Here is a 22,456-nt window from a genome sequence, read left to right as displayed (position 1 = left end):
CCTGGACCCACGTCCCGATGATCATCTCCTCGGACGTCTACGAAATATCCGTGGCTCTGCAGTTATGTAATCTGTCTGCCATCATCTTTTTAATCACCGGGACTGTCTCTGATGAGCGTTAAAGCGATTCCAACTTCTGAAAGTTCACTATAGATTATCCTGAGTAGACCAGATAGCCCACCAGCCGAATACTTCGGACTTTCTTGAGTCTCGTAGGTTGCCCGTCCGTTTTCAGTGTCCAACAGTCCGATCAAAACTCGTTAAGGGTAAAGCGGGGATATCTACACCTCCCGTGAAAATCTATCAGTTCGAGCTTGCAGCACTCATTAATCGATCTTGGCTCAAGTCTCATATCGAAAATTCCCAGAATAATTCATTTATAAAGCTTCTGTGAAAATTCGAACATACTAATCAACGGGACCGCTTTAAAATTATTAATACTGTCTCAAGAATTTATTCATAGACGTCTAGAGCTCCACACAAACAATAAAGAAAACTATGTACTTTTGTGTGAATCAGGGAGAGGCGAGTGGTACTCAAATTACAAAAAAACAAGCTGTACAGTTCATCAATACACGTATATCCCATAAGCAAACAAAATATTCCCGGACCATTCCATTAGTCTTCTCACTGTTCTATCTCTGATCCGTCGACGATATAATACACCAAATAAGCCAGAGCTATAAACTTTTATTCTCTCGGTCGACGTCCACTCTCTTACTTTGCCTGTTCCTTCTTCTGGAACTCCGCCATAAGCTGTCTCTGCAGCATAGGCGAAGCTTGAGCATAGTGCTTGAATTCCAAAGTAAACTCTCCCTTGCCCTGGGTGTTGGCTCTCAGCAAGGTAGCAAATCCAAACATCTCGTTCAAAGAACACTCAGCGTGGAGAGTGAACTCATCAGATCCGATATCGGTGTCGGTAATCAAAGCATTCTTCTTGTTCATCAATCCAATGATTCCACCCTGGAACTCAATGGGAGCAGTAATCGTAACATCCATAATTGGCTCGAGAACCACAGGGTTAGCCTTCATGAACGAATCTCGGAAACCATAGTAACCAGCAGTTCTGAAAGCGATTTCGGACGAATCAACCAAATGAGTCTGACCATCGTTCACAATCATATGAGCTCCGAGAACCTTATGTCCAATAAGCGGACCCTTCTCGCAAGCCTCTTGGAAACCCTGTTGATATCATGTTAGCCTAAGATCATCTCAAAATAGTCAGAATCATAACATAAACATACCTTGTCAACAGCAGCCAAAAACTTTTCTGAAATCTTTCCACCAACAACGTGGGACTCAAACACATTCTGGTCCTTGATCGGGAGCAGCTCACCGACAATCTTGGCAAACTGACCGGCACCACCACTCTGTCTCTTGTGGGTATAGTTCAAAACAGCAGGGGCCGTAATCGACTCGCGGTAAGCGACCTGAGGCTGTCCAGTAATACACTCGACATTGTACTCGCGCTTGATACGCTCGACGTAGATCTCCAAGTGAAGCTCGCCCATTCCGGAAATAATGGTCTCCTTGCTCTCATTGTCAAACTTAACGGTGAAAGTAGGATCCTCCTTCTGGAATCTGTTCAAAGCCTTGGAGAAGTTACCGTTATCGCGAGACTTGGGCGCGATAGAGAGCGAGATAACGGGCTCGGGAACGAACATGGACGACAGCGCAACCTTGAGAGATCCGTCGCTGAAGGTATCGCCAGACGAGCACTCGACGCCAAAAGTAGCGCAGATCTCACCGGCGTGGACCTCGGCAACGTCCTCCATCTCGTCAGAGTGCATGCGCGCAAGACGAGCGAGCTTGGTTCGCTTGCCGGTACGGGTGTTGAAGATGGTCATACCCTTCTTGATCACACCCTGGTAAACGCGGAGATAGGTGAGCTGACCGAAACGGCCTTCTTCAAGCTTGAAAGCAAGACCAACAAACGGCAACGAACTGTAGGGCGGAAGACTGACGGGAGCCTCGTTCTTAGTCAGATCAAGACCGACGTTGCTGACCTCTGAGGGGTTGGGAAGATAGTCGCACACGGCATCAAGAACAGGCTGGACAGAGCGGTTGGCGAGCGCGGAACCCATGAGCACAGGAGTGAACTTCAACGAGATGGTAGCGCGGCGGATAGCATCCTTTAACTGCTGCGCGGTGGGGGTCTCCTCGTTCAAGTAGATCTCGGCAATCTCGTCATCGACATCAGCCAAAGTTTCAATCAAAACAGCACGCTTCTCTTCGACAAGGTCCTTGAGATTCTCGGGAATAGGCTTCTCAGTAATGACCTCACCGCGAGAGCCTTCGTTGTAGAGTGCCCTCATCTCAATGATATCGACGACACCCTCGAGGTTGTCTTCCATACCAATAGGGACTTGGAGCGCAGCAGCAGGCATCTTCAATTTCTTCTGGACCTGCTCAATCGCCTTCCAAGGGTTGGCGCCCATGCGGTCCATCTTGTTGATAAAGGTAATACGAGGAACGTTGTAACGGCGCATTTGCCGGTCGACGGTGATGGTCTGACTCTGAACACCAGAGACGGCACACACAACCAAGACGGCACCGTCCAATACACGAAGCGCACGCTCGACCTCAATGGTGAAATCGATATGTCCGGGGGTGTCAATCAAATTGAAGTGGTACTTCTTTGTCTCTCCGTTCTCGACCTTGTCCCAGTCACAGTATGTCGCAGCAGACTGAATAGTAATACCCTTCTCACGCTCGAGATCCATAGAGTCCATCTTAGCACCCACATTGTCCTTTCCTCGAACCTCATGGATAGCTTTAATTCGTCCGGTATAGTAAAGCACACGCTCTGTGAAGGTGGTCTTGCCGGAGTCGATATGAGCCGAGATACCAATATTCCGCATTAACTTCAGTCTGGCAGCGTCCTCAGGAGTGAGAGCTTCCTTAATGCTCTCCAGAGACTGCAAAGGCGCGACCTCCTCAACCTCAGCTTCAGCAGTAGCCTCGGAGGCCAGACCTCGGACAGCGTTGAACTGAAAGGCATTGCCAAACCTCGCTGGACCTGCTGCGGCAGAGTACTTCAACGCACAGGCAGTCGAGCTGCGCGCCAAAGTTCTGCTCGCGGCAGGCAGCAGAACACGCAATGAACCACTCATGGCTATCTGTGTGATAATTGTTTTTGTCCTGGATTGTCTCCTATCTGAAGCACGACAAAAATCTACCACACGAGAGAGATAGAGAAAAGCAAAAGCGACCTCGAAATGCACGCGAACACGAAACTTGCAAAAAAATTATCGGCCCCGACGTCGAATTTGCGGCCCGGGAATTTCCTCCCGCTGCGATGGCAATAAGGTTTCTAGTCCACCAACCAGAGCCGTTTAATTACTTTCAGGGGCAAATGATGAGGTAATATAGTTGCTTATGCTGACTGATGCAAATTGCTATTGGGACATTGCCAGCAGAAGATGGGAAATAAAGAATAATCTACCAATTGCATATGCTTATAAAACCCCGTTCCGAATCATGAATCAGCACTATTGATACAAAAACAAAAAACTATACAAATACTTTTCGATTCCTACCAACCCAGAACCACACACTCTACAAGCACCCCACCCCTAATCGTATAAACCTTAGAATACAGCTTCGGCAACACCATAAAGCAAAAGAGAAGCCCTTATCATTTGAGCGACTGAATGAAGGAGTCCAGGTTGTACTCTTCTTCGTACTCGCGCTCATCCCATAGCTCTGAGAGACCATGAACCGCACTGCGATCGCCCTTCCGAATGATCTGTCCCTGTTCGTCGACAACATCCTCCTCTCCTGTACCAGGACCTGATTTACCTGCTGCGTCGACCGCGGCAGCGCCGTTGCTACCACCGCCGTCTCCGACATCAAACAAGTCAAGAATTTGATCTGTATCCATCGTTGACAGACCAGAGTTCTGCTGATTGACGATCGTGTTGGCGATGTTCATCTTGAACCGCTGGAGTCCCATAATCTTGTCCTCGACAGTGTTGCGCGTGATCAGTCTATACACATTGACCACTTTCTTCTGACCAATGCGATGTGCGCGGTCCATAGCTTGTAAATCCTTCATGGGATTCCAGTCATGTTCCACGAATATGACTGTGTCAGCACCGGTAAGGTTGAGGCCAAGACCGCCCACATGAGTCGTCAGCAGAAGAACATCGATCGAAGGGTCAGCGTTGAACGTTTGCACAATGTCCTGTCTTTTGCGAGCTTCAGTGCTACCGTCAAGTCGCATGTATGATACACTAGGCAGTAACTTCTTAAGCACATCATTCTCAACGATATCAAGCATCTCCTTCAACTGACAGAAAATCAATGCCCGATGCTGTGAGATGACCGCGCCGCCGCCCAAATCGTCTTGCTGCGAGGCGCCAGCAGCCCCGTCAACACCAATACCACAATCCAGTAGCAGAGCATGCAGGGCGCCAAGCTTTGGAGCAAAGGAAATATCACTAATGTCTTTCTTATCTCTGGCAAGCTGCTGCGTAATCTTCGTGTACTGTGGATGTTTCTGGTTCAGCACAAGAGCCGGATGATCACAGAGCTTACGCATGTACTGTAATGCTTGGAATACATGCTGCTTGTTTTCCTTTCCAGTCGACTTGACTTCGCCTTCAACTTCATCCTTCTGCTTCTTGACAAAGTCTTCATAGAGCTGTCTCTGCAAGTCTGAAAGCTCGCAGTAGTAGTCTTGAATAATCTTAGGCGGCAGATCAGCAAGTACATCTTCCTTGAGACGACGCAGGAGGAACGGCAAAACTTGTTTATGAAGAGCTTCAAGCGCCAAGGCACCAGCCTCCTGCTCTTTCGATGAACTTTTGCTGTTCCGGCTCTGTCCAATCGGCTTCGCGAACCGATCGTTAAAGACCTTTTCGGTTCCAAGGAAACCGGGCATCAAAAAGTCAAACAGTGACCAAAGCTCAAGCACATTATTTTGAATTGGTGTTCCGGACAGAATCAATCGATGATCAGCAGCAATCCGTTTGACCGCTTTTGTTAGCTTCGAGTTGGCATTCTTGATGATATGACCCTCGTCCAGCACACAGTAGTTCCAGCTCTGCGCAGATACAATGTCGACATCGTTACGACAGTATTCGTACGAAGTCACGACAACGTCAGCATTGCCAAACTGGCCGGAAATACGCGCTCGCTGAGAAGGATTTCCAACATAAACAAGAACCTTTAAAAACGGCGCGTAGTTCTTCAATTCCTGCTCCCAGTGTCCCGTCAGAGTTGGAGGACATACTATCAACGACGGAAGCTTCCGTGTCTCGATGCTATGCGTCTTCGCGTGCTCTTCGGCACGGAGATGATGATCACTTGCAACAATACAGATCGTCTGAAGCGTCTTTCCGAGGCCCATATCATCGCACAGAATCCCGTGCAAGTGATATTTGTTGAGGAAAGCAAGCCAGTTGACGCCTTCTTGCTGATATTTGCGCAGATCGGCCTTGATCGCCACCGGCAGACTGAACGACTCAACCTTTGTAGGATCAAGCATTTGGGAGATGAATTTTCGCTCACGATCACGGCCCTCGAGCAGAGACTGAGGCAGACCAGGAGGATCAGGAATTCCAGCCTATAATAGAGATAAAGTATCAATAAACCTGTAAGATCCCAACTCAGAACATCAAAGAAACTCACCTCTAGAGGCACCAATTTAATCAATTGGGCAAACGTAGTTGTCGCAAGCAACCGGATATCATTGTCCGAGTCACTCATACGACCCAAGATAGGCACCACCAGAAAAACAACGTACGGCAATATCTCGTGTTCCATAACATGGACTAAATGATACACACACTCTACCGCACCTTGTCTGCATCTCATATCTAACGCATTGTTGAACATAGGAACGACATTCTCAACCAAATAAGTCATTCCCTTGACCTTCATCACACTGCAGATTGTTGCTAGGCATTTTGCCGCAGCGTAACGCAAAACTGAGAATGACGATTGCAAAGCGGTGCCAATAAGATCATAATATTCAACAAAGATGTTGAGCAGCTCGGTATGAAGTCTTGGGACAAGTGCGCGGATGATTGAGAGACCATCAACAATCTCCTGTCCTAGAGTTGACTCCGGGGTTGTGATGTCAGAAGGCAGAGGCTCTCGTAAAGCTGTGAGAGGGCTTATCATGCATTCGCGTAGTTTCGGAACCTTTGAAAACAATGCCGGGCCAAACATATCAGAAAGAAGCTCAAGCGTTGTCTTTGCGCCGCGCCGCTTGGTCTTCGCTCTTCGAATCTCACGTTGGTATAAAAGAAGATCGTTGGGATCGCGGCGGTCTTCTTCCTTGTGAAGCGATAATATCACGTTATCCAATTTCTCGTGATGATGAAATTCAGGAACTTCGGAGGTGTCTACACAAAGGAAAGCGCAGAGATTCTTAATCATCTTGTCAGACGCACCAACCTTTCCGGCGTTAGAGCAGTGTCTCACAAGAGCCGAAACAGCACCAGCTGATCTCTTTTGCATATCGAAATTCTCTTCTTCCTTAACCGAATCCATCAAACTTCGAATAACAGGGTTCAACTTCTTCGGCAAACTAGACAGGAGCGAGATGTATGCACCTGCTACAGCAGCATTTATCCGAATATTCCGAAGATCGATTGCCTGCTTTGCATCATCAATCGATGTCCGAAGGCTCTCTTGAGCGTGCTTGAGCGGCTCAACGATTGCAAATCGGTAAGATGCCTGAATTCCTTTCCTTAGCTTCTCGATGTCAGTCGTCATTGTCTTCTCAGCATCTGCGAGAGAAAATGCATCAGGGCCGGCCTCAGGATCACCCTTCACCACAATGGCTAGTCGGGGAAGCTTATGCGACGAAAGGCGTCCAGTTTCCGTAAACACGTTGAGAAGCGCCTGTGTTTGAGCTCGAACGACCTTTAAGTACGGAGACACGTCCCGATGAATGTGATCCGGTGTAGATGCGTTGAGAATGTCCGACAGCTTCGCGGCAAAGGTATTCTTAAACTCACTCTGCTCGCTGGTCGCATGTAGGCCATACTCTTCGAGAATCATAGCAGCAACCAGACGAGACATTGAGAATGCTGGCGGAGTGCTTGGCCCACCTAGATTCTCTATCAAGATATCTTTAAAAGTCATGATTTTGTCGCTAGGCCAAAGGCTCATCGCGAAACCCATGGCTTTAGCGCTCGCAATCTTCATTCGCATCATGGCATCGAAACCAACCAGCTCAACATCGCCGAGAAACACGGGACTATCGATGTTATGGCTTGATACCGGTTCGACATCGCGAAGCTTCTCTGAACGACGACGTCGCTTAGTCGGTCGCTGGCCAGAAGAAGAGTCGTCGCCAGGCGTGCCACCGTTTGGCCGCGGCGTGACAGTAGCATGTGACGCAAGAGCCGAGAAGGTGGCGCCTGATGGCCGAAGAAACAACGATGTATCCATAGCATAAGTATTCCGGTTGACGCCAATAGGTGTCAGCAGCAGCGTGAGCAAAGGGTAGACATGGGAGCTGAAAGTTTCGGCGAATCGGGTCTCATCTTGCTTTGAGATTCGTTTGGCAAGAGCAATGAAAACCTCCAACGAAAGATCAAGGACGTTCTATAAAGTAATCTGTTAGTCAACCATACAAATAGTGAGAATCAAATTGAGAGCAGAATTTGCAGATATTTACCTCATTTTGCTCAACGAGTAGATTTTGAAAAATTAGTCGCAAAGCTTTGCCGTCCGCCCAGTCAGTGGCACCTACGTGATGGTCGCCAAGATTTAAAAACGTCAACAGAGCTCGAAGTACGGCCCTTCTTACACTCGTAATCGAATGTCTGAGGAAAGGATACAACCGTGGCACCAGCATCGAAAACGCCATGAGAGGATCGTTTTCCGCATTGTTCTTCATTTGCTCCAAAACCTGCGGGAAAGAGCACAGTTTAGCCAGCAGATCCATGACACTGCCAGTCGACGCGCTCAAGTCGTCCTTGAGATGTGCAAGGCATTCCCAAACAACCTCGATCAGTCGATCGACGGAGTGTGGCCGCAAAGTGACAAATTCGGAGGCGATAGGGACAAGAGTAGCGGCGCTGACAGCGCGCACATCGTCATCCTGCTCATCTAAGCCATGTAGGACACATTCGACGACACCATCCAGCAGTCCGTTCTTGCCACCGTCGTCAAAGAGCATATCCTTGCGAACAGCAACCAAGTATCGGAGCCCCAGCATGCCACCATGACAGGCCTCCCAAATGGGGAATGATAAGTCAAACTTTGTCTGCATCACCAGATCATATAATACTCCGTATGTCTTGAGGACAATAGGCTTTGGAAGATGCAGTAAAAGAGCACCCAGTGTTTGTCCAACGGATTCGCGAATTGGAGCGACGACTTGGTCAGAGACATAGTCGCCAAACCGATCTAATGCAAAAACACAGCAAATTCGACAAGCCAAGTCTTCCAGCCATGCACAATTCAATTTGTCATTTTCCTCTCGAGACTTCCCCATTATCCTACCAGCTCCGGCACCATGCACTCTAATGATTTCACGAAGACCACCAGCGGCGCCATGCCGAGTTTCCCAGGCTTCGTCAAAGAGATCTACCATCAAAATTTCTGTGATGCCTTCGAAAGGCCACACCTGACTGGATGCTTGGATAGCTGCAGACGGGTTCGGCTGTACTTTGTGTTCAACGACAACGCGATCTGACTGTGCTTGGGGAGTGATGGAAAAATAATCTTGAGCTGTAGAGTCATGACCCAGTCAGTGCTTGCTACAACGATATGCGAAGTCAAGACGTAGAAACATACCCTGTGCCTGCGGAGCAGGAGTACCCGTGGTGGAAAGCTTCCGGGAAGTTGTGCTCGACGATAAATCGACATTTCGCAATCTGAGCATGCATATTAGTATATGGAATTTAAATGATAGCAAGTCCGACAGCTGACTACTCACTTGTTACTCTGATTTTTGGACTCTGCTCTTGCTTTGCGCTTGGCCATTGCTCGCACTCTGGAACTCAATCCGCCATCGTCTGCAGGAGACTGGGCAGGCGCCTCTAAAGGAGTTTTGATAATCCCAACAGGAGTTTTCGGAGTCTGTGGTGCAAAATCTGAAGCAGTCACTATGTCCTCCATGTACTCACCACCCATGCCCAATCTCGCGGTGACATTTCTTCGCTGGATTGCAAGGCGTTCGGCCGGATCCAGTTCCGCCCAGTTGATATCGTATTCATGACCACCGCTTCCGAGCAAAGGCTTACCTTTACGGAGCACAACGCCAATGTCGATGGTTGCAAACGAGAGAAGATCGTCTTCAGGAGATTGTGTCGATGTTTCGCCAGATGAACTTGGCCGGTCTGTCTTCAGAGCTGGTCGTTTAAATTCGCCGTCTATATCATAATCTTCACTCTTCACAGTTGATTCTTGTTTGATCGACGGCACAGATGCCTCTCTCTTCACTTGTGATTCGTCTTCCGTCTTCAATCGGCTGTCGTCGCCGTTATTCTCGATCTTGACATAATCTGCAGTTTCCTCGTTCGAGTTTGGATCCCATTTTGCAGTGTTGTCAGATATTCCACCAATTGCCCTCGCAGCAGCAACCCGGGTATCCCATTTAGGTGATCTTAGGTATGGAAACACACGGCCCAAGAGGTTGAATAAATCGTCCGGATGCGCTTTTTGTACATCAGCGATCTGGTCCGCGGCGGTATTGCGCACAAGCTGCGTTGACCCGGTGTCTAATAGTGACACGAGCCGATCAAGTCTAAAGTTTGGTAAACAAAGGAGTTAACGACAGTGTCTCAGGAGAGGAAGAGAGGATGAAGAACCTACCTTGACATTTCGCAGAGTGCAGTCGCAGCAGCAGATCAGGCCCGTAGCCCTACAGTCAATCGGTGCATGCACGGTCTGCCGGGCAGCGCAACTGAACGAAATCCCTGAAATCCAGGAATGCAAACAAGGCCGAGAAATAGAGCCAAGCACAGACTCGAATCAACACAGAGGCGTGTGCTGTGGATAGCAGGAGCAGCGGTCGGCAGCGCTGGGGAAGGGCAGGAAAATATGTAAACTTTAAGCCGGCGCGGAGTCACGTGCGAGACAGATTGACAAAGGCGGGTGGAGGGCGGGTTTGGCGGGCCCGAACTCGTGTTTATATAGCGCCTGTCTGCTCTCCGCTGGCCGCCACCCTGTCTGGCCATAGCTCTCCCTCGATCCCGGCCTGTTTTGGGTTTAGTGAGGGCGCCCAAACAACCTCTTCTGGCCGAGTCTGCTGCTGTTCCTGTTCTACTCGGCTTGTTTATCTTATCAATTGCACAATCAGCATTTATTTATACTAAGTTACAGACATATATATACAATCGATTACTATCGAAAAAAATAATAAGCAGCGCTGGCATCGAAAGCACTATAGTGCCGGGAACCATATTAGTGCCAAAACAAAAATTACCGAGAGAAACCAATTACAAGCAAACATCAATATCAATACCAACAGTCTACACAAACCTGGCCAGCCGCGCCCGCTATAATATCATTCAAACGCATGAAAATATTACAACCGTATTAAAGCAATAAAAAAGCAAATCGGATCTATCCGTCTTCTATCCGTCTACTCGACAGTGACCGCCTTCGCCAAGTTACGGGGGAAATCGACATCGAAGCCCTTCTTGACTGCCAGCCAGTAGCTCATAAGCTGCAGGGGAATCACATTAAGCAATCCCTGCAGACAGTCGACTGTCGCAGGAACCTCGAGGGTCCGGTAGGTCTTCTTGAACTTGCCGAGAGATTCCTCGTCCTCGTTGCAGATGAGAATCGGGTTGCCGGATCGAGCAATGACTTGCTCGACCGAGCTCATAACCTTGGGAAACAGCGAGTCGTGAGTAGCAAGAACAATGATCGGCAGGTCCTCGTCAACAAGAGCAAGAACTCCGTGCTTCAATTCACCAGCAAGGACTCCCTCCGAATGCATGTACGAAATCTCCTTGATCTTGAGCGCTCCCTCCAAAGCAGTGGCATGCTGGTAGCCACGGCCAAGAAGCAGAAGCGACTTCTGGTTGATCAGATCGGTCTCTGCCATTTCCTTAATCTTGTCATTCAGCTTGAGGACCTCATCGATCTGCTTGGAGATCTTGGCAAGGCCATCGATGATAGCGTGACGACGGGGACGCATCGAAATTCGATCATCCGAAAGAGAGAGAGCCATCATAGTCAAAGCAACATACTGCGAAGTGTAAGCCTTGGTCGAAGCAACACCGATTTCAGGACCGGCATTGATGTGCACACCGCAATTGGTCTGTCTCGAGATACTCGATCCAACACTGTTCACAATACCGACAGTAAGCGCACCACGCTCGATACAGTATTGAAGAGCAAGCATTGTATCAGCAGTCTCTCCGGACTGAGACACGAAGATGCAAGTGTCGTCACGGAATACGGGAGACTTGCGGTCCAAGAAATCAGACGCAAGCTCCACGGCGATGGGAATCTCTGTGAGCTCTTCGAAAATGGCACGGGTCGCCATGCAGGAGTGGTAAGAAGTACCACAAGCAATCATTATTATCCGTCGGCACCTTCTAATCGTATTCAAATAGGCAGACAGTCCACCGAGGGTGACAGTCTTCTTCTCGAAATCGATACGGCCGCGCATGGTGTTGACAACGGACTCGGGCTGCTCGAAAATTTCCTTCTGCATAAAGTGATCAAAGTTACCCTTCATGATCTCATTGAGCTCCATCTCCAAGGTCTGGATAGAGCGAATGGAGGGCAGACCCTCATCACGGCGCACACGATGAATGTGAAGCTCGCCGTCGTAGATGTGCGCAATGTCGTCGTCCTCAAGGTAGAGAACCTTCTTGGTGTGCTCAACAACTGCGGAAGGATCAGACGCAAGGAAGAACTCAGCTTGCATGGGGACACCATCATCCGAAACGAAAGCGCGCGACTGGGATCGTCTCAGATCAGATCCGCCCATAGGGACACCGAGCATGCCATTGGCCGACGCATCACCGGCATCGACGGTGATTTCAGCAAAATCGGGGAATTCGACGTCAACGAAGTCAACCTTTAGCTTCTTCTCAGTCTTGACACCAATGAGAAGAGGAGATCCCTTTCGGGTTCCGATGACTTCGTTAGGATAGTGAACGGACTTGAGAAGCAGACCATAGGCACCCTGAAGCTCGACCAGAATCAGCTTTGCGAGCTCAGTAAAATCCAAGTCGCGGTGCTTGTTCAGATCGTAGACATATTTGCACAGCTTGGCGATACACTCTGTGTCAGTCTCGGTTTCAAAGACAAATCCCTTTGAGACGAGGAGAGCCTTGAGTTCACGGTAGTTGGTAATGATACCGTTGTGAACGACAACAAACTCATTGTTCGGATCAGAGCGGTGAGGATGAGCGTTGAGTCGCGAGGGCTGACCGTGGGTAGCCCAGCGGGTGTGGGCAATGGCGACGTGGGAGACGAAACGCTTGTTCTTGTCAATGTCGGAAGAGTTGACGAGCTTGCGAAGAGCGGCGACCTTGCCGACCTCCTTGAAAAGAACGACCTCGTTGTATCCATCGCCGTCAACTGCAATACCGGCAGAATCATAACCTCTGTATTCCAACCGTTGCATGCCTATAGGATATACGAGGTTAGGACTGATGCGTATGAGACAGAGAGAACGCGGCTGCAGATCACAAGTGGATCAATGCGACGTATGCAAGAAATTGAAAAACGACAGCGCAGCATTACCATCAAGCATGGTGTTGAGAATGTCCTCGCGAGACTTCTCAACGAGATAGTTCACATATCCGAAGATTCCGCTGCAAAAAAGAAGGGAGAGGTCAGCGAAGCCGAGAGGAGGAAGATGATTCAGAGATGCGGCTGAATCGTGGGCCAGAGAATAAAACATACCACATGGCTCAAGTAGATGCGAGTGGGATCGAGTACGACGGAATAGAGGAGATGAAAGAGGAAGAAAGAGACGAAGAGGTTGAGGAAAGGAAGAAAGAAAAGGAGAAGCGCGCGATGGGATGGACGAGAGCACGGCGGACTGGCGGGAGAAGGGCTCCTTAAATTGTCTTCCTGAGCCGTACGGTGTTCGACAACAAACACCGCCACCTTGGCGCCTACCTTCGCTCAGAGCTTGGTGGCTGACCTGTGGCTGGTGCACCCAAAGCAGTAGTCGGTCAACAACTATTTATAGGACGCGGGCGCAGGATCGTGTCGTGTTGAGCCCATGCGCCGAGCATACCAGGGTCAAAGGGAAAAAAACTACGCCGACTGCGTCATAGATCAGATTTGAGGTTAATGATGATGTGAATATTGGTCGATACCGGGTGGATGAGTCGTCCAGGCAGGCGGAAGGTGGTTTCTGCGCGGCTTACAGACTGACACGACAGGATCTACGCCAAAACACACGGCCAAAGATCAAACACAGCCGTGTGTTTCGGTTTGTCGAGGCAAGGATCAGGCAGGTATCTGACGCATGACGTCGAGCAGAGTGTTGTTGACAGAATTCGCTCCGCGGGACCGTGGTTCGGGTATAAACTTGACAGGAGGTAAACACAGTTCCGAAAACAGAGATTTGTTTTGGAATACGTGTCACGTGGAACCCCTCGGTTAAGAACGTTACTACAAATCAGGGCACCTGTACCCGACTTCTAAGGGCGTTGTCGATGGTGGGCGGCGGAAACAAGAAGAGTAGCCAAGTCTCGAGGGGCATTGCAGACGAGAACACAGCTGGCTGACAGTCCCCGTTCTATGGAAGGCCGCTAAGGTTGGCCAGTACGTTGGCAGTGCATGCTCTCCGCGTGCATACCAGAAGAACGTGGACGCCGCAGGCGCTCGATATTAGTTAGATTTCCAGAACGGGCTACGGCGATGGTTTGTTCTCTCGACAGCCAAGCGGCGGATGGTAGAACCTACCGACCGAACATCGCGTCGGCTCTTGTAGGAATCTGGTAGGAAGTAAGCGGCTGACGAGCGCGAACACCGTGGAGAGAAGCTGGAGGACACGGCCAGCAGTATGCGCTTCGAAGCGGCTGCGGTTTCACGAACGCGAGGTGAGCGGACTCCAGTGAAACGAGCAGGCCGGACGGACGCCAAATGAGCATAAAACGAGTAGAAGTACGCACAAAATAGAAGAAGAAAAAGAAGCGTGAATTAAAAACAAAAATAAAAATAAAAATAAAAACGAGTGGCAGCCGCAGCAAGGCTGGGACCGCGAACTCAGCCCGGAACAAAGCATAGCTCCGATCACTTCTAATTATAAGACACGCTTCCTTCCTCTCTGCTTCTTCTCGCGCTCCTCCCTCCCCTCACACGCTCTCTCCCTCCCTCTCTCCTCTCTTTTTTTATTCCACCCTTCTCTCCTCTCTTTTCTACGCGTCTTATCGTGTCCACATCGCTCCCTTCCGCTTGTGATTATCTGTGTTTATGTGGTGCGTACCCCCTCTCCCTTTCTTCCGCGTCCGTGTCAAACTAACACCATCCTCTTCCTCCAGTGGAATCTTTGGCTACGTCAATTACCTCGTCGAGCGGTCGCGGGAGGACATCCTCAATACCCTCCTCGCTGGTCTCTCCCGTCTCGAGTACCGCGGCTATGACTCCGCTGGTCTAACTGTCGACGGTGACAAGACCAACGAGAGCTACGTTGTGCGCCAGGTCGGCAAGGTCGCCGAACTCCGCTCCCTCGTCAACGAGTCTGGCTTTGATCTCAACCGTAAGTTCATCTCTCACGTTGGTATCGCGCACAATCGATGGGCAACCCACGGTCAGCCTGCCGCTCGCAACGCGCATCCCCAGCGATCGGATCCGTCCTCGGAGTTCCTCGTCGTCCACAACGGTATCATCACCAACTACGCAGCTGTCAAGTCGATCTTGGAGTCAAAGGGCTATATCTTTGAGAGTGAGACCGATACCGAATGTATCGCTAAGCTTCTCAAGTACGTCTACGACTCAAACCGCAACTTGGATTTCAAGAAGCTTATCGAGCTCGTCCTTCGCGAGCTCGAGGGAGCTTACGCTGTGCTCGTCAAGTCCGTCCACTACCCCGGCGAGCTGATCGCCGCTCGTAAGGGATCTCCTCTTCTTATCGGAATCAAGTCTGAGCGCAAGCTCCGTGTTGATTTCGTAGACGTCGAGTTCCCCGAATTCTCGGTCACAACTGAGCCATCCGCGTACTCTGGCCTCAGCGACGACGAAGAGGGATCCGCCTCTGGCGTCCCTACCATCAGCATGTCCGATATGACTTTGGAGCCCCCCAATCCGGCTGGCCTTCTACGTACTTCGACCGCATTGCTTGGTGATGGCGGACTATTCGTCCCGTCTCCTGGCATTTCTGACCTCCGACACTCGCAGTCGCGTGCCTTTATCTCCGACGATGGCGTCCCGATCCCGACTGAGTTCTTCCTCGCGTCTGATCTGCCTGCGATTATCGAAAAGACAAAGAAAGTCATCTTCCTCGAGGATGATGATATCGCGCACATCTACGACGGTGGCCTACATATCCATCGTCTGCGTCATGAGGAGGGTGTGTCCAACATTCGCTCCATCCAAAACATCGAGATGGAACTCGCTGAGTTCAAGCGCGGTGGATATGACCATTTCATGTTGAAGGAGATCTACGAGCAGCCCGAGTCTATCGTGAACACTATGCGCGGTCGCGTCAACTTTGAGAACCAATCAGTCAAACTAGGTGGACTCTCGAACTACCTCACAACTATTCGCCGATCTCGTCGAATCGTCATGATAGCTTGTGGAACATCATATCATTCATGTCTTGCTGCACGCGACTTATTTGAAGAGCTGACAGATATCCCAATCTCTGTGGAAGTTGCATCCTACTTCATCGATCGCAAGCCGCCTTTGTTCCGTGATGATACTTGTATTTTCGTGTCGCAGTCTGGTGAAACAGCGGATACCCTTGTTGCTCTGAAATACTGCCTTGAGCGTGGTGCTATGTGTGTTGGTGTCGTCAACGTTGTCGGCTCGAGTCTTTCGCGACTGACAATGTGCGGTGTCCATATCAACGCTGGCCCTGAGATTGGCGTAGCCTCCACCAAGGCTTTCACTTCCCAATACGTTGCTCTTGTTATGATGGCCCTTCTCTTCTCTGAGGATAGAATGTCGAAGCTTCAGCGCAGAAAGGAGATCATCGACGGTCTTGGAACTCTGTCAGAGAAGCTGTCCGAGGTTCTCGAGCTCAACGATGTCATTGAGGAGACGGCGGAGGCCATGAAGGATAAGACCAAGATGCTGGTCCTCGGATCTGGCTATCAGTATGCTACTGCTCTTGAGGGCGCCTTGAAGATCAAGGAGATTTCGTACATTTTGGCGGAAGGTATCCTCATGGGTGAGCTGAAGCACGGTCCTCTGGCTCTCGTTGAGAAGGATCTGCCTATCGTCATGATTGCCACGAAGGACAAGCTCTACGACTTGGTCGCCAGTTCGGTCTCTCAGGTGACTTCTCGCCTCGGCGAGCCGGTGTTTATAACGTCCAAGAACGGCCCGCGGTTGATTGAGCCCACAAAGGCGAGCACCGACGGCAAGGTCGCTGCCAGAGCTGAGAGCGACTACGTCAAGTTTGAGGTTCCCGAGACGGTGGACTGCTTGCAGACCATCCTCAACATTCTGGTGCTGCAGATGCTTGGATATTGGTTAGCTGTCAAGAAGGGCTACGACCCCGATTTCCCCAGAAACCTGGCCAAGGCTGTTACTACTCGATAAACTGAGGTTGTCTCCGAAACGACAATTTTGGGAGTGCTAATCAAAACAACGCCTCTTTTCTCTCTTTTTCCCTTTTTCCTTCTTAATATTACAATCTAGCCGTTTATCGGCTATCATGGAGGGTGATACATTCCCTTCAGGTTTTTTCGACAGTGCTTTGGTACTCCTTTGTACGCTATATAGATTTGTGCGGGGAGAGGAACACCGATTTTCTCTTCATTTACCGTTTTATGTCAACAGAAAGGCGAGTTAGGTGTGAAGATCGCTCTTTTTTTGGTTTTTGGCTGGTCTCCAGGTTTGGAGAATTAAGTAGTATTGATACAGGCTGATTGTCGACTCACGATAATGGCAAGGGATCAAGGCCAGAGATAGCTCTACTATATAAATAAATTATCAATGTATAAATTACGTGAGGTCTCATTTCCCTGTAAATTGCCGAGAAATCACCCTGTGTAGCAGAATAGCAGCACGTCTGCAAAAAGAATGCAGCAAGCGGATATGCGGCTGCTGCGCAGCCAGAGCGACGCGTGAGAAGCTGCTGCGCGCAGGAAGCTCGAGTCTCAAAAGCTGTAGGCGGCCTTTGAACTTTAATTTGGCGGTGGGTGGTGGTACAGGTGTGGTACAGTGCCTCAGCCAGCCCAAACGTTTACTATGACGCAACAGTTTGGCTGCAATCTGAGTTCGATCCCAGATATTTGCAGAGAAATCGAGACACTCCAGCAATTCCTTGGATCTGTTTAGGAGCTGAGGAAGAAGATTGGATCGTGGTTTTATAAATTTGGCTTATTTCGTCTGCAATCGACAAAGTGCGTGGGTGAACAAGTCATGGCGGGATTCAGAGATCGAGTACGGCTGCGTCGTCGACGTGCTACGCGACCGGTAGGTCGTTACGATTCCTACGCCCCACGGCGTCTGGCAACACAGATTGTGATTCTGCAGGTTTTATATTACATCACAGCCGGAGGTCTGCTGCTGTTTACATGCCTTGTCTCGGGGAAGAAGTTCAGTCTGGATCTGGTATTTGGATGGAGAAGTATACGGATCGATACCGCGATTGGTTGGACTTTGTGTCTTGTGTGGTATCTCAATTCAGTTTTCAAGTATGAGCACGTCTGATTTCTTGTGATTGAGGAGACAATGATTGCGTGATGCTGACTGCTCTATCTCTAGTGTATTATTCTTGACCCTTTTTGTTGGACGAAGTAAGCTCGTTTTCGACTTCGTGCTGACTCTCCACGGTCTCAATATCCTCATTACATCTCTATACTCCCACCACTTTCCGGCAAGTCTCCTATGGTGGATGTTACAGATCGCGTCCTGTTTGACGATGTTGTCCTTGGGCACATGGACCTCTCGATGGCGTGAGCTCAGCGTGATGTATTTCCCCGCCTCGTCCGGCACAACCAGCAGTACTTCGCAGCCCGGCGCGAGCGATCTTTCCGGCCCTAGAGGCAGCGGGACGCATAGCGAAGAGTACGAACTTGTTGAGCGTCAGCCAGATTTGGAGGCGGGAGGATCAGGAGGAAGCGCGTCTCAGTCGCGGCCTCAGTCTGCGAGCTAGTAGGAATGCAGCCATGCGGGGGAATTTTGGGTTACATCTGGTTCGTGGATTGCTCTGATATCACAGTATTTATATCATATGGCAATCAAAGTCTTTTGATGATGACTTTAGCATCGTCATTGTTTTAACACTTCTTTTCTTCTTTCTACATTCTACGCTCGCAATTTGCATCTATGATCTGCACGCACGACGAAGAGTGTTGCGGTCGCGGGGTTTATTAGGAATGCCAGAATCTCAACCGATCGGGCGCATGTGTGTCTTAATGTATAGTAGTATTACAAAACTCTTATTCACTACCAAACCTCACCAAGCAAAAGCGGTAAACAAAAACATATTAAACATGAAATACCAAGTAGTGCATCTAGCCTCTATAAACTCGACGTCGTACATCATCCCTTACCACCTATTTCTCCTTCTTTCCTCAACTTCCACGACATACGCTCGCCTTCAAATTTAAGTAGGCTTCACGTTGAACTTCATTTTGACGCCCATGGCTGCCAGCTCAACGTCAAGATATCTCAAGACGTAAGGGATGGCGACCGTGGTGGTGTTGTCTCCGCCCTGGAACTTCGTTCCGGCGCCGTCCTCCCAAACTCCACTTCCATGTATATCCTCCGCCACACCGCCGGCCTTATTGACCAACCGTGTCGCGCAGCGGCGGCACTTGATCTCCGCCGCGCTTCCGACGGCAGGGACGGTGGTGACTGTCGAAAGCAGCGAGCCGCAGTCGCGGCAGACGTTGGCTTGCGTGTAGTCACTGCAGTTGAGTAATCGATCTTGCAGCAAGAATGAGGTTCCGTGGGCGATCAACGCATCACGTTCCATCTCACCGATACGGATACCTCCGGAGCGCTTACGGCCCTTGACGGGCTGCATGGTCAGACTGTTGACGGGGCCGGTGGATCGCACCTGGTATTTGTCGTTGACCATGTGACGGAGACGCTGGTAGTAGACGACACCGACGTAGATATCGGCCTTGAACTCCTCTCCTGTGATTCCAGAGTACATGGGCTCGTTTCCGTGGTAGTTGAAACCGCACTCGGCAAGCTGCTTGCCAAAGTGGTCGGCAGCCGTGTTCTTCTCGTCAAACTGGAACGGTGTCGAATCCTGCGCGATACCATGCATTGCTCCAGCCTTACCCGCCAGACTCTCGACAAACATACCGATAGTCATACGGGACGGGAAAGCGTGGGGGTTGATAATGATATCAGGCTGAATACCGGTCTCTGAGAACGGCATGTCAACGGCCGGGTATCGCTGCGAGCAGACACCTTTCTGACCGTGACGAGACGAGAACTTGTCTCCGATGAGCGGGGAACGAGTCACGCGAAGCTTGACGGAGATAGCCTGGAACTCGCCATCGTTGTCGTCACCAATCAGACGCACTTCCTCGACAAACGCGGCCTCGGATGACTTGTAGAGCATGACCTTGGTGCGTCCCAGGTTCTCGTCAAAGTAGGCCGCCATGGGATCGCCCTGTTCCAAGAGCATACCCACTATCGGCAGGCCGTCACTGTCGAGCTTGATGCGCCACTCCTCCGGCCAAGCATCGCTACCGAAACCGAATCTCTGGGCAACAGGCTCGCCCCGTCGGCGCTTTTCAGCAAGGTCGATCTTCTCAACCTTGATCACAGTACCGTATCCGAATCCTCGCTCGTGGGCAGACTTGTTCAAAATCATAGCGTCATCCATATCGTAACCAGTGTAGGAAATAACAGCGACGACGGCATTCATACCGTTCGGGAAGTTGTCGAGTCCATAGTCGTCGTACAGCTTAGCCTTGACGATAGGAGTCTGGCCTGTCTGCAGACGGTACAGCTTGTTATCGGCTCTGTAGCGGAGCGCAGTACCAGGGGTACCCATAGTCTGCTTACTCATCTGACACTGGTACATGTTTCGCGGCGACTGGTTGAAATCCGAGAAGGGAGTCATGTTGGCGAGGATAGAGAGAATGTTTGTGGGAGAGTACTCAACGTGAGTATGCAGTCCGGATGTGATCTCTTCAGGAGCACAGGCGATGTCCATATACACCTGCTCGAACGGACCAACAATATCCTCCTTCTCTAGAGGAAGGTATTTCACAGGCCGGAGCATTCGTGATTGCGAAGAAAACATGTACAAACCGGGATACTGTCCGCCGTTGGAAGTCGGCACGAGTCCGATCTCGAGCTCGTTCGGAACACCATGGGTACCCTCGACCTTCCAGAATCTCAGCGAGTCCGCCACGCGCTTGGCAGTCTTGTGAGAGCACCAGCCGAGAATCTGGCCGTCTAGTTGAACACAGCACATGTTTTGACCCGAGCCAGCCATATTGGGCGCACTGACGCCCAGGCTTCGCACAAGAGATGGAACGGCGCTGACGTCGACGGCCTCGGTGGTGATGATACATTTGTGCGCAAGATGGTTCAGCAGACCGCAAGGAGATCCATCGGGAGTGTGGACAGGGCAAAGGAAACCCCAACTTTCTGGCAGCAGCTTTCGCACAGTTGTGGTCTTGAGCTGAGCAAAGAAGGAGCCACGATGGACCATGCGGAAGTGGGAGATAAACCGGTAGAAGTTAATCTTTTCTGCGACGACGGTGTATCCAGATACCTGCTGCAAGTCAAGACCGGATTGAGAGATCAAGTTACCGGTCGACAAGAAGTAGTTCAGCTTCTTGCCGATGTTGTCGTTTGTTTTCAGAAACACCTTTGAGATATATTTGTGATCAGAAAAGTTGACAGGCTGACCACGAACGATGTCTTGGTTAACCTGTGCAGCAAAATTGTTGAGATACTCTTCGATCTTCTCCTTAATGATCATTCCGTACAAAAATCCACCGAGAAGAACTTCCTGGTGCTGGGTAGCATCCGGATTGTCCGGCGAGCAGTCACCGGCAACCAAAGCGTAAAGCTTTCGGATCATGAACAGGAGCAAGCGGAACTTGTCTTCGTTCGACTTGAGGTGGACAAGCACGATCCGGCGCATAAACTCGCGTCCGACCTCGACATCGGTCTTGTCGGGAGAGACGCCCATGACGACTCGGAATTTGTCACCAAGGTGGGCCAGGGTCTCTTCTTGTGAGTAAAGGTTGTAGACTTTGTACGAGCGAAGCATGAGCTCGAGACGATCAGTCAAGAAACTGTTCTTCGTGTCTGAGCCGACAATACCATCAAAGATTTCTTTGTCGTTGGTGTTCACGAGAGCCTTCAAGATCATCATGACTGGAATCAAGTACTCGCTCTTGCGCCATGAGAATCTAAAGGTGACGCTACCGTCGGTCAGATAATGCAGGACGTTCGTCTGCGAAGTCTGGTCAGGTCGAACGCATCTGATCTGAATACCAAACTGACTGTAGGTAGCACCTCGTCCAGTGAACGATGGCCGGACGATAGCCATGGGATGATTACGACGCTGAACAATGAGCATACGAATGAGCTTTTCGATTCCGTTGATGATGAAGTAACCTCCAAGCTCTTCTGACTCCTCCTTGTGCGCGATGAGCTCGGCCGGTGACATCTTCTCGATGTGGCATCTGTTTGACCGGAGCATGATCGGAATGAATCCAACATCTCTGTTTTCTGACTGCTCGGGACCATCGTTGACACTGTAGGTGAACTTCAGAATCATGCGGGCCTGGTATGTCGTCATACGTTCACGAGCCTAGGAAAAATCAAGTCAGGACTTGCAGTTCTTGATAGGCCTTCCAAAAAAATTATCTCACCTCAGCAGGGTAGACTCTTCTGTTGATCGTAGTCTTGTCGCGGCCAGATAGGGTCGGCTTCAGGATTTGCACTTGGTCGATTCGGTCTTGAGTTTCCACTGTTAGTATATCGCGAGCAATCCTACTTGCTGCTGGATAAACCGGTACATACATGACATCTTGTTTCCAAGTCTCTTCGGGTCGTTGCTGTCAAAGATAACCTTCTCTCCGATATCCTTGACAGCAAGATCAAGCAGGCCGCCGGCGGTCAAGGCATTGAAGGAGCCGATGTGCGGTGCGACTGCTTCAGCGAGGAGCGGGAAGGCCGATTTGTCGGTCGGCGGGTTCTGAAAGTAGCGCTCTCTTTCGAGAGTATTGAAACTAACCATGTTTGCCACTGTCCTCCTCACGTTTCTTCCTTTAGCTGTTTGTTCTTCTTCTTTGTTTGGAACTCGGCGGAAACAGGAGCTGTTCAAGAGGAGAGCAGACAGTGCGAGCAGGCAAAAGTGAAAAATTGAAAATCTTGAAAATTGGGAGAACCAAATTTTTTTGCACGGCCA

The 22,456-nt window shown here is 50.1% G+C and overlaps 6 protein-coding genes across 6 annotated transcripts; 2 read left to right on the top strand and 4 right to left on the bottom strand.

Annotated features, from left to right (window-relative positions):
• Positions 1 to 419: 419 nt before the first annotated feature.
• On the bottom strand, positions 420 to 3,253 carry BZA70DRAFT_46374 (P-loop containing nucleoside triphosphate hydrolase protein). Its single transcript, XM_064915133.1, has 2 exons — positions 1,245 to 3,253; positions 420 to 1,182 (listed from the first exon to the last, which is right to left on the bottom strand). The coding sequence occupies exons 1-2, from the start codon at positions 3,111 to 3,113 to the stop codon at positions 718 to 720; spliced, it is 2,334 nt and encodes a 777-aa protein (XP_064771379.1). The 5' UTR covers positions 3,114 to 3,253; the 3' UTR covers positions 420 to 717.
• On the bottom strand, positions 3,213 to 10,055 carry BZA70DRAFT_273502 (uncharacterized protein). The gene is made up of 6 exons (XM_064911837.1): positions 9,781 to 10,055; positions 8,903 to 9,712; positions 8,761 to 8,840; positions 7,637 to 8,694; positions 5,635 to 7,563; positions 3,213 to 5,569 (listed from the first exon to the last, which is right to left on the bottom strand). The coding sequence occupies exons 1-6, from the start codon at positions 9,786 to 9,788 to the stop codon at positions 3,638 to 3,640; spliced, it is 5,817 nt and encodes a 1,938-aa protein (XP_064771378.1). The 5' UTR covers positions 9,789 to 10,055; the 3' UTR covers positions 3,213 to 3,637.
• Positions 10,056 to 10,144: 89 nt separating this feature from the next.
• On the bottom strand, positions 10,145 to 12,996 carry BZA70DRAFT_273499 (uncharacterized protein). The gene is made up of 3 exons (XM_064911836.1): positions 12,838 to 12,996; positions 12,676 to 12,746; positions 10,145 to 12,558 (listed from the first exon to the last, which is right to left on the bottom strand). Exons 1-3 carry the CDS (start codon positions 12,840 to 12,842, stop codon positions 10,553 to 10,555), a joined length of 2,082 nt encoding a protein of 693 aa, XP_064771377.1. The 5' UTR covers positions 12,843 to 12,996; the 3' UTR covers positions 10,145 to 10,552.
• Positions 12,997 to 14,164: 1,168 nt separating this feature from the next.
• On the top strand, positions 14,165 to 17,060 carry BZA70DRAFT_245014 (uncharacterized protein). The gene is made up of 2 exons (XM_064910617.1): positions 14,165 to 14,366; positions 14,430 to 17,060. Exons 1-2 carry the CDS (start codon positions 14,362 to 14,364, stop codon positions 16,651 to 16,653), a joined length of 2,229 nt encoding a protein of 742 aa, XP_064771376.1. The 5' UTR covers positions 14,165 to 14,361; the 3' UTR covers positions 16,654 to 17,060.
• A 177-nt stretch (positions 17,061 to 17,237) lies between these two features.
• Positions 17,238 to 18,499, top strand: BZA70DRAFT_293609 (integral membrane protein S linking to the trans Golgi network-domain-containing protein). The gene is made up of 2 exons (XM_064914415.1): positions 17,238 to 17,753; positions 17,824 to 18,499. The coding sequence occupies exons 1-2, from the start codon at positions 17,479 to 17,481 to the stop codon at positions 18,212 to 18,214; spliced, it is 666 nt and encodes a 221-aa protein (XP_064771375.1). The 5' UTR covers positions 17,238 to 17,478; the 3' UTR covers positions 18,215 to 18,499.
• On the bottom strand, positions 18,500 to 22,423 carry BZA70DRAFT_273493 (uncharacterized protein). The gene is made up of 3 exons (XM_064911835.1): positions 22,069 to 22,423; positions 21,918 to 22,003; positions 18,500 to 21,856 (listed from the first exon to the last, which is right to left on the bottom strand). Exons 1-3 carry the CDS (start codon positions 22,283 to 22,285, stop codon positions 18,668 to 18,670), a joined length of 3,492 nt encoding a protein of 1,163 aa, XP_064771374.1. The 5' UTR covers positions 22,286 to 22,423; the 3' UTR covers positions 18,500 to 18,667.
• Positions 22,424 to 22,456: the final 33 nt, after the last annotated feature.

Source organism: Myxozyma melibiosi (assembly GCF_037950935.1).
Source record: "Myxozyma melibiosi strain Phaff 52-87 chromosome Unknown BZA70scaffold_1, whole genome shotgun sequence".
NCBI classification, from domain to species: domain Eukaryota; kingdom Fungi; phylum Ascomycota; class Lipomycetes; order Lipomycetales; family Lipomycetaceae; genus Myxozyma; species Myxozyma melibiosi.
This window is presented reverse-complemented; position numbering and strand designations above follow the sequence as displayed.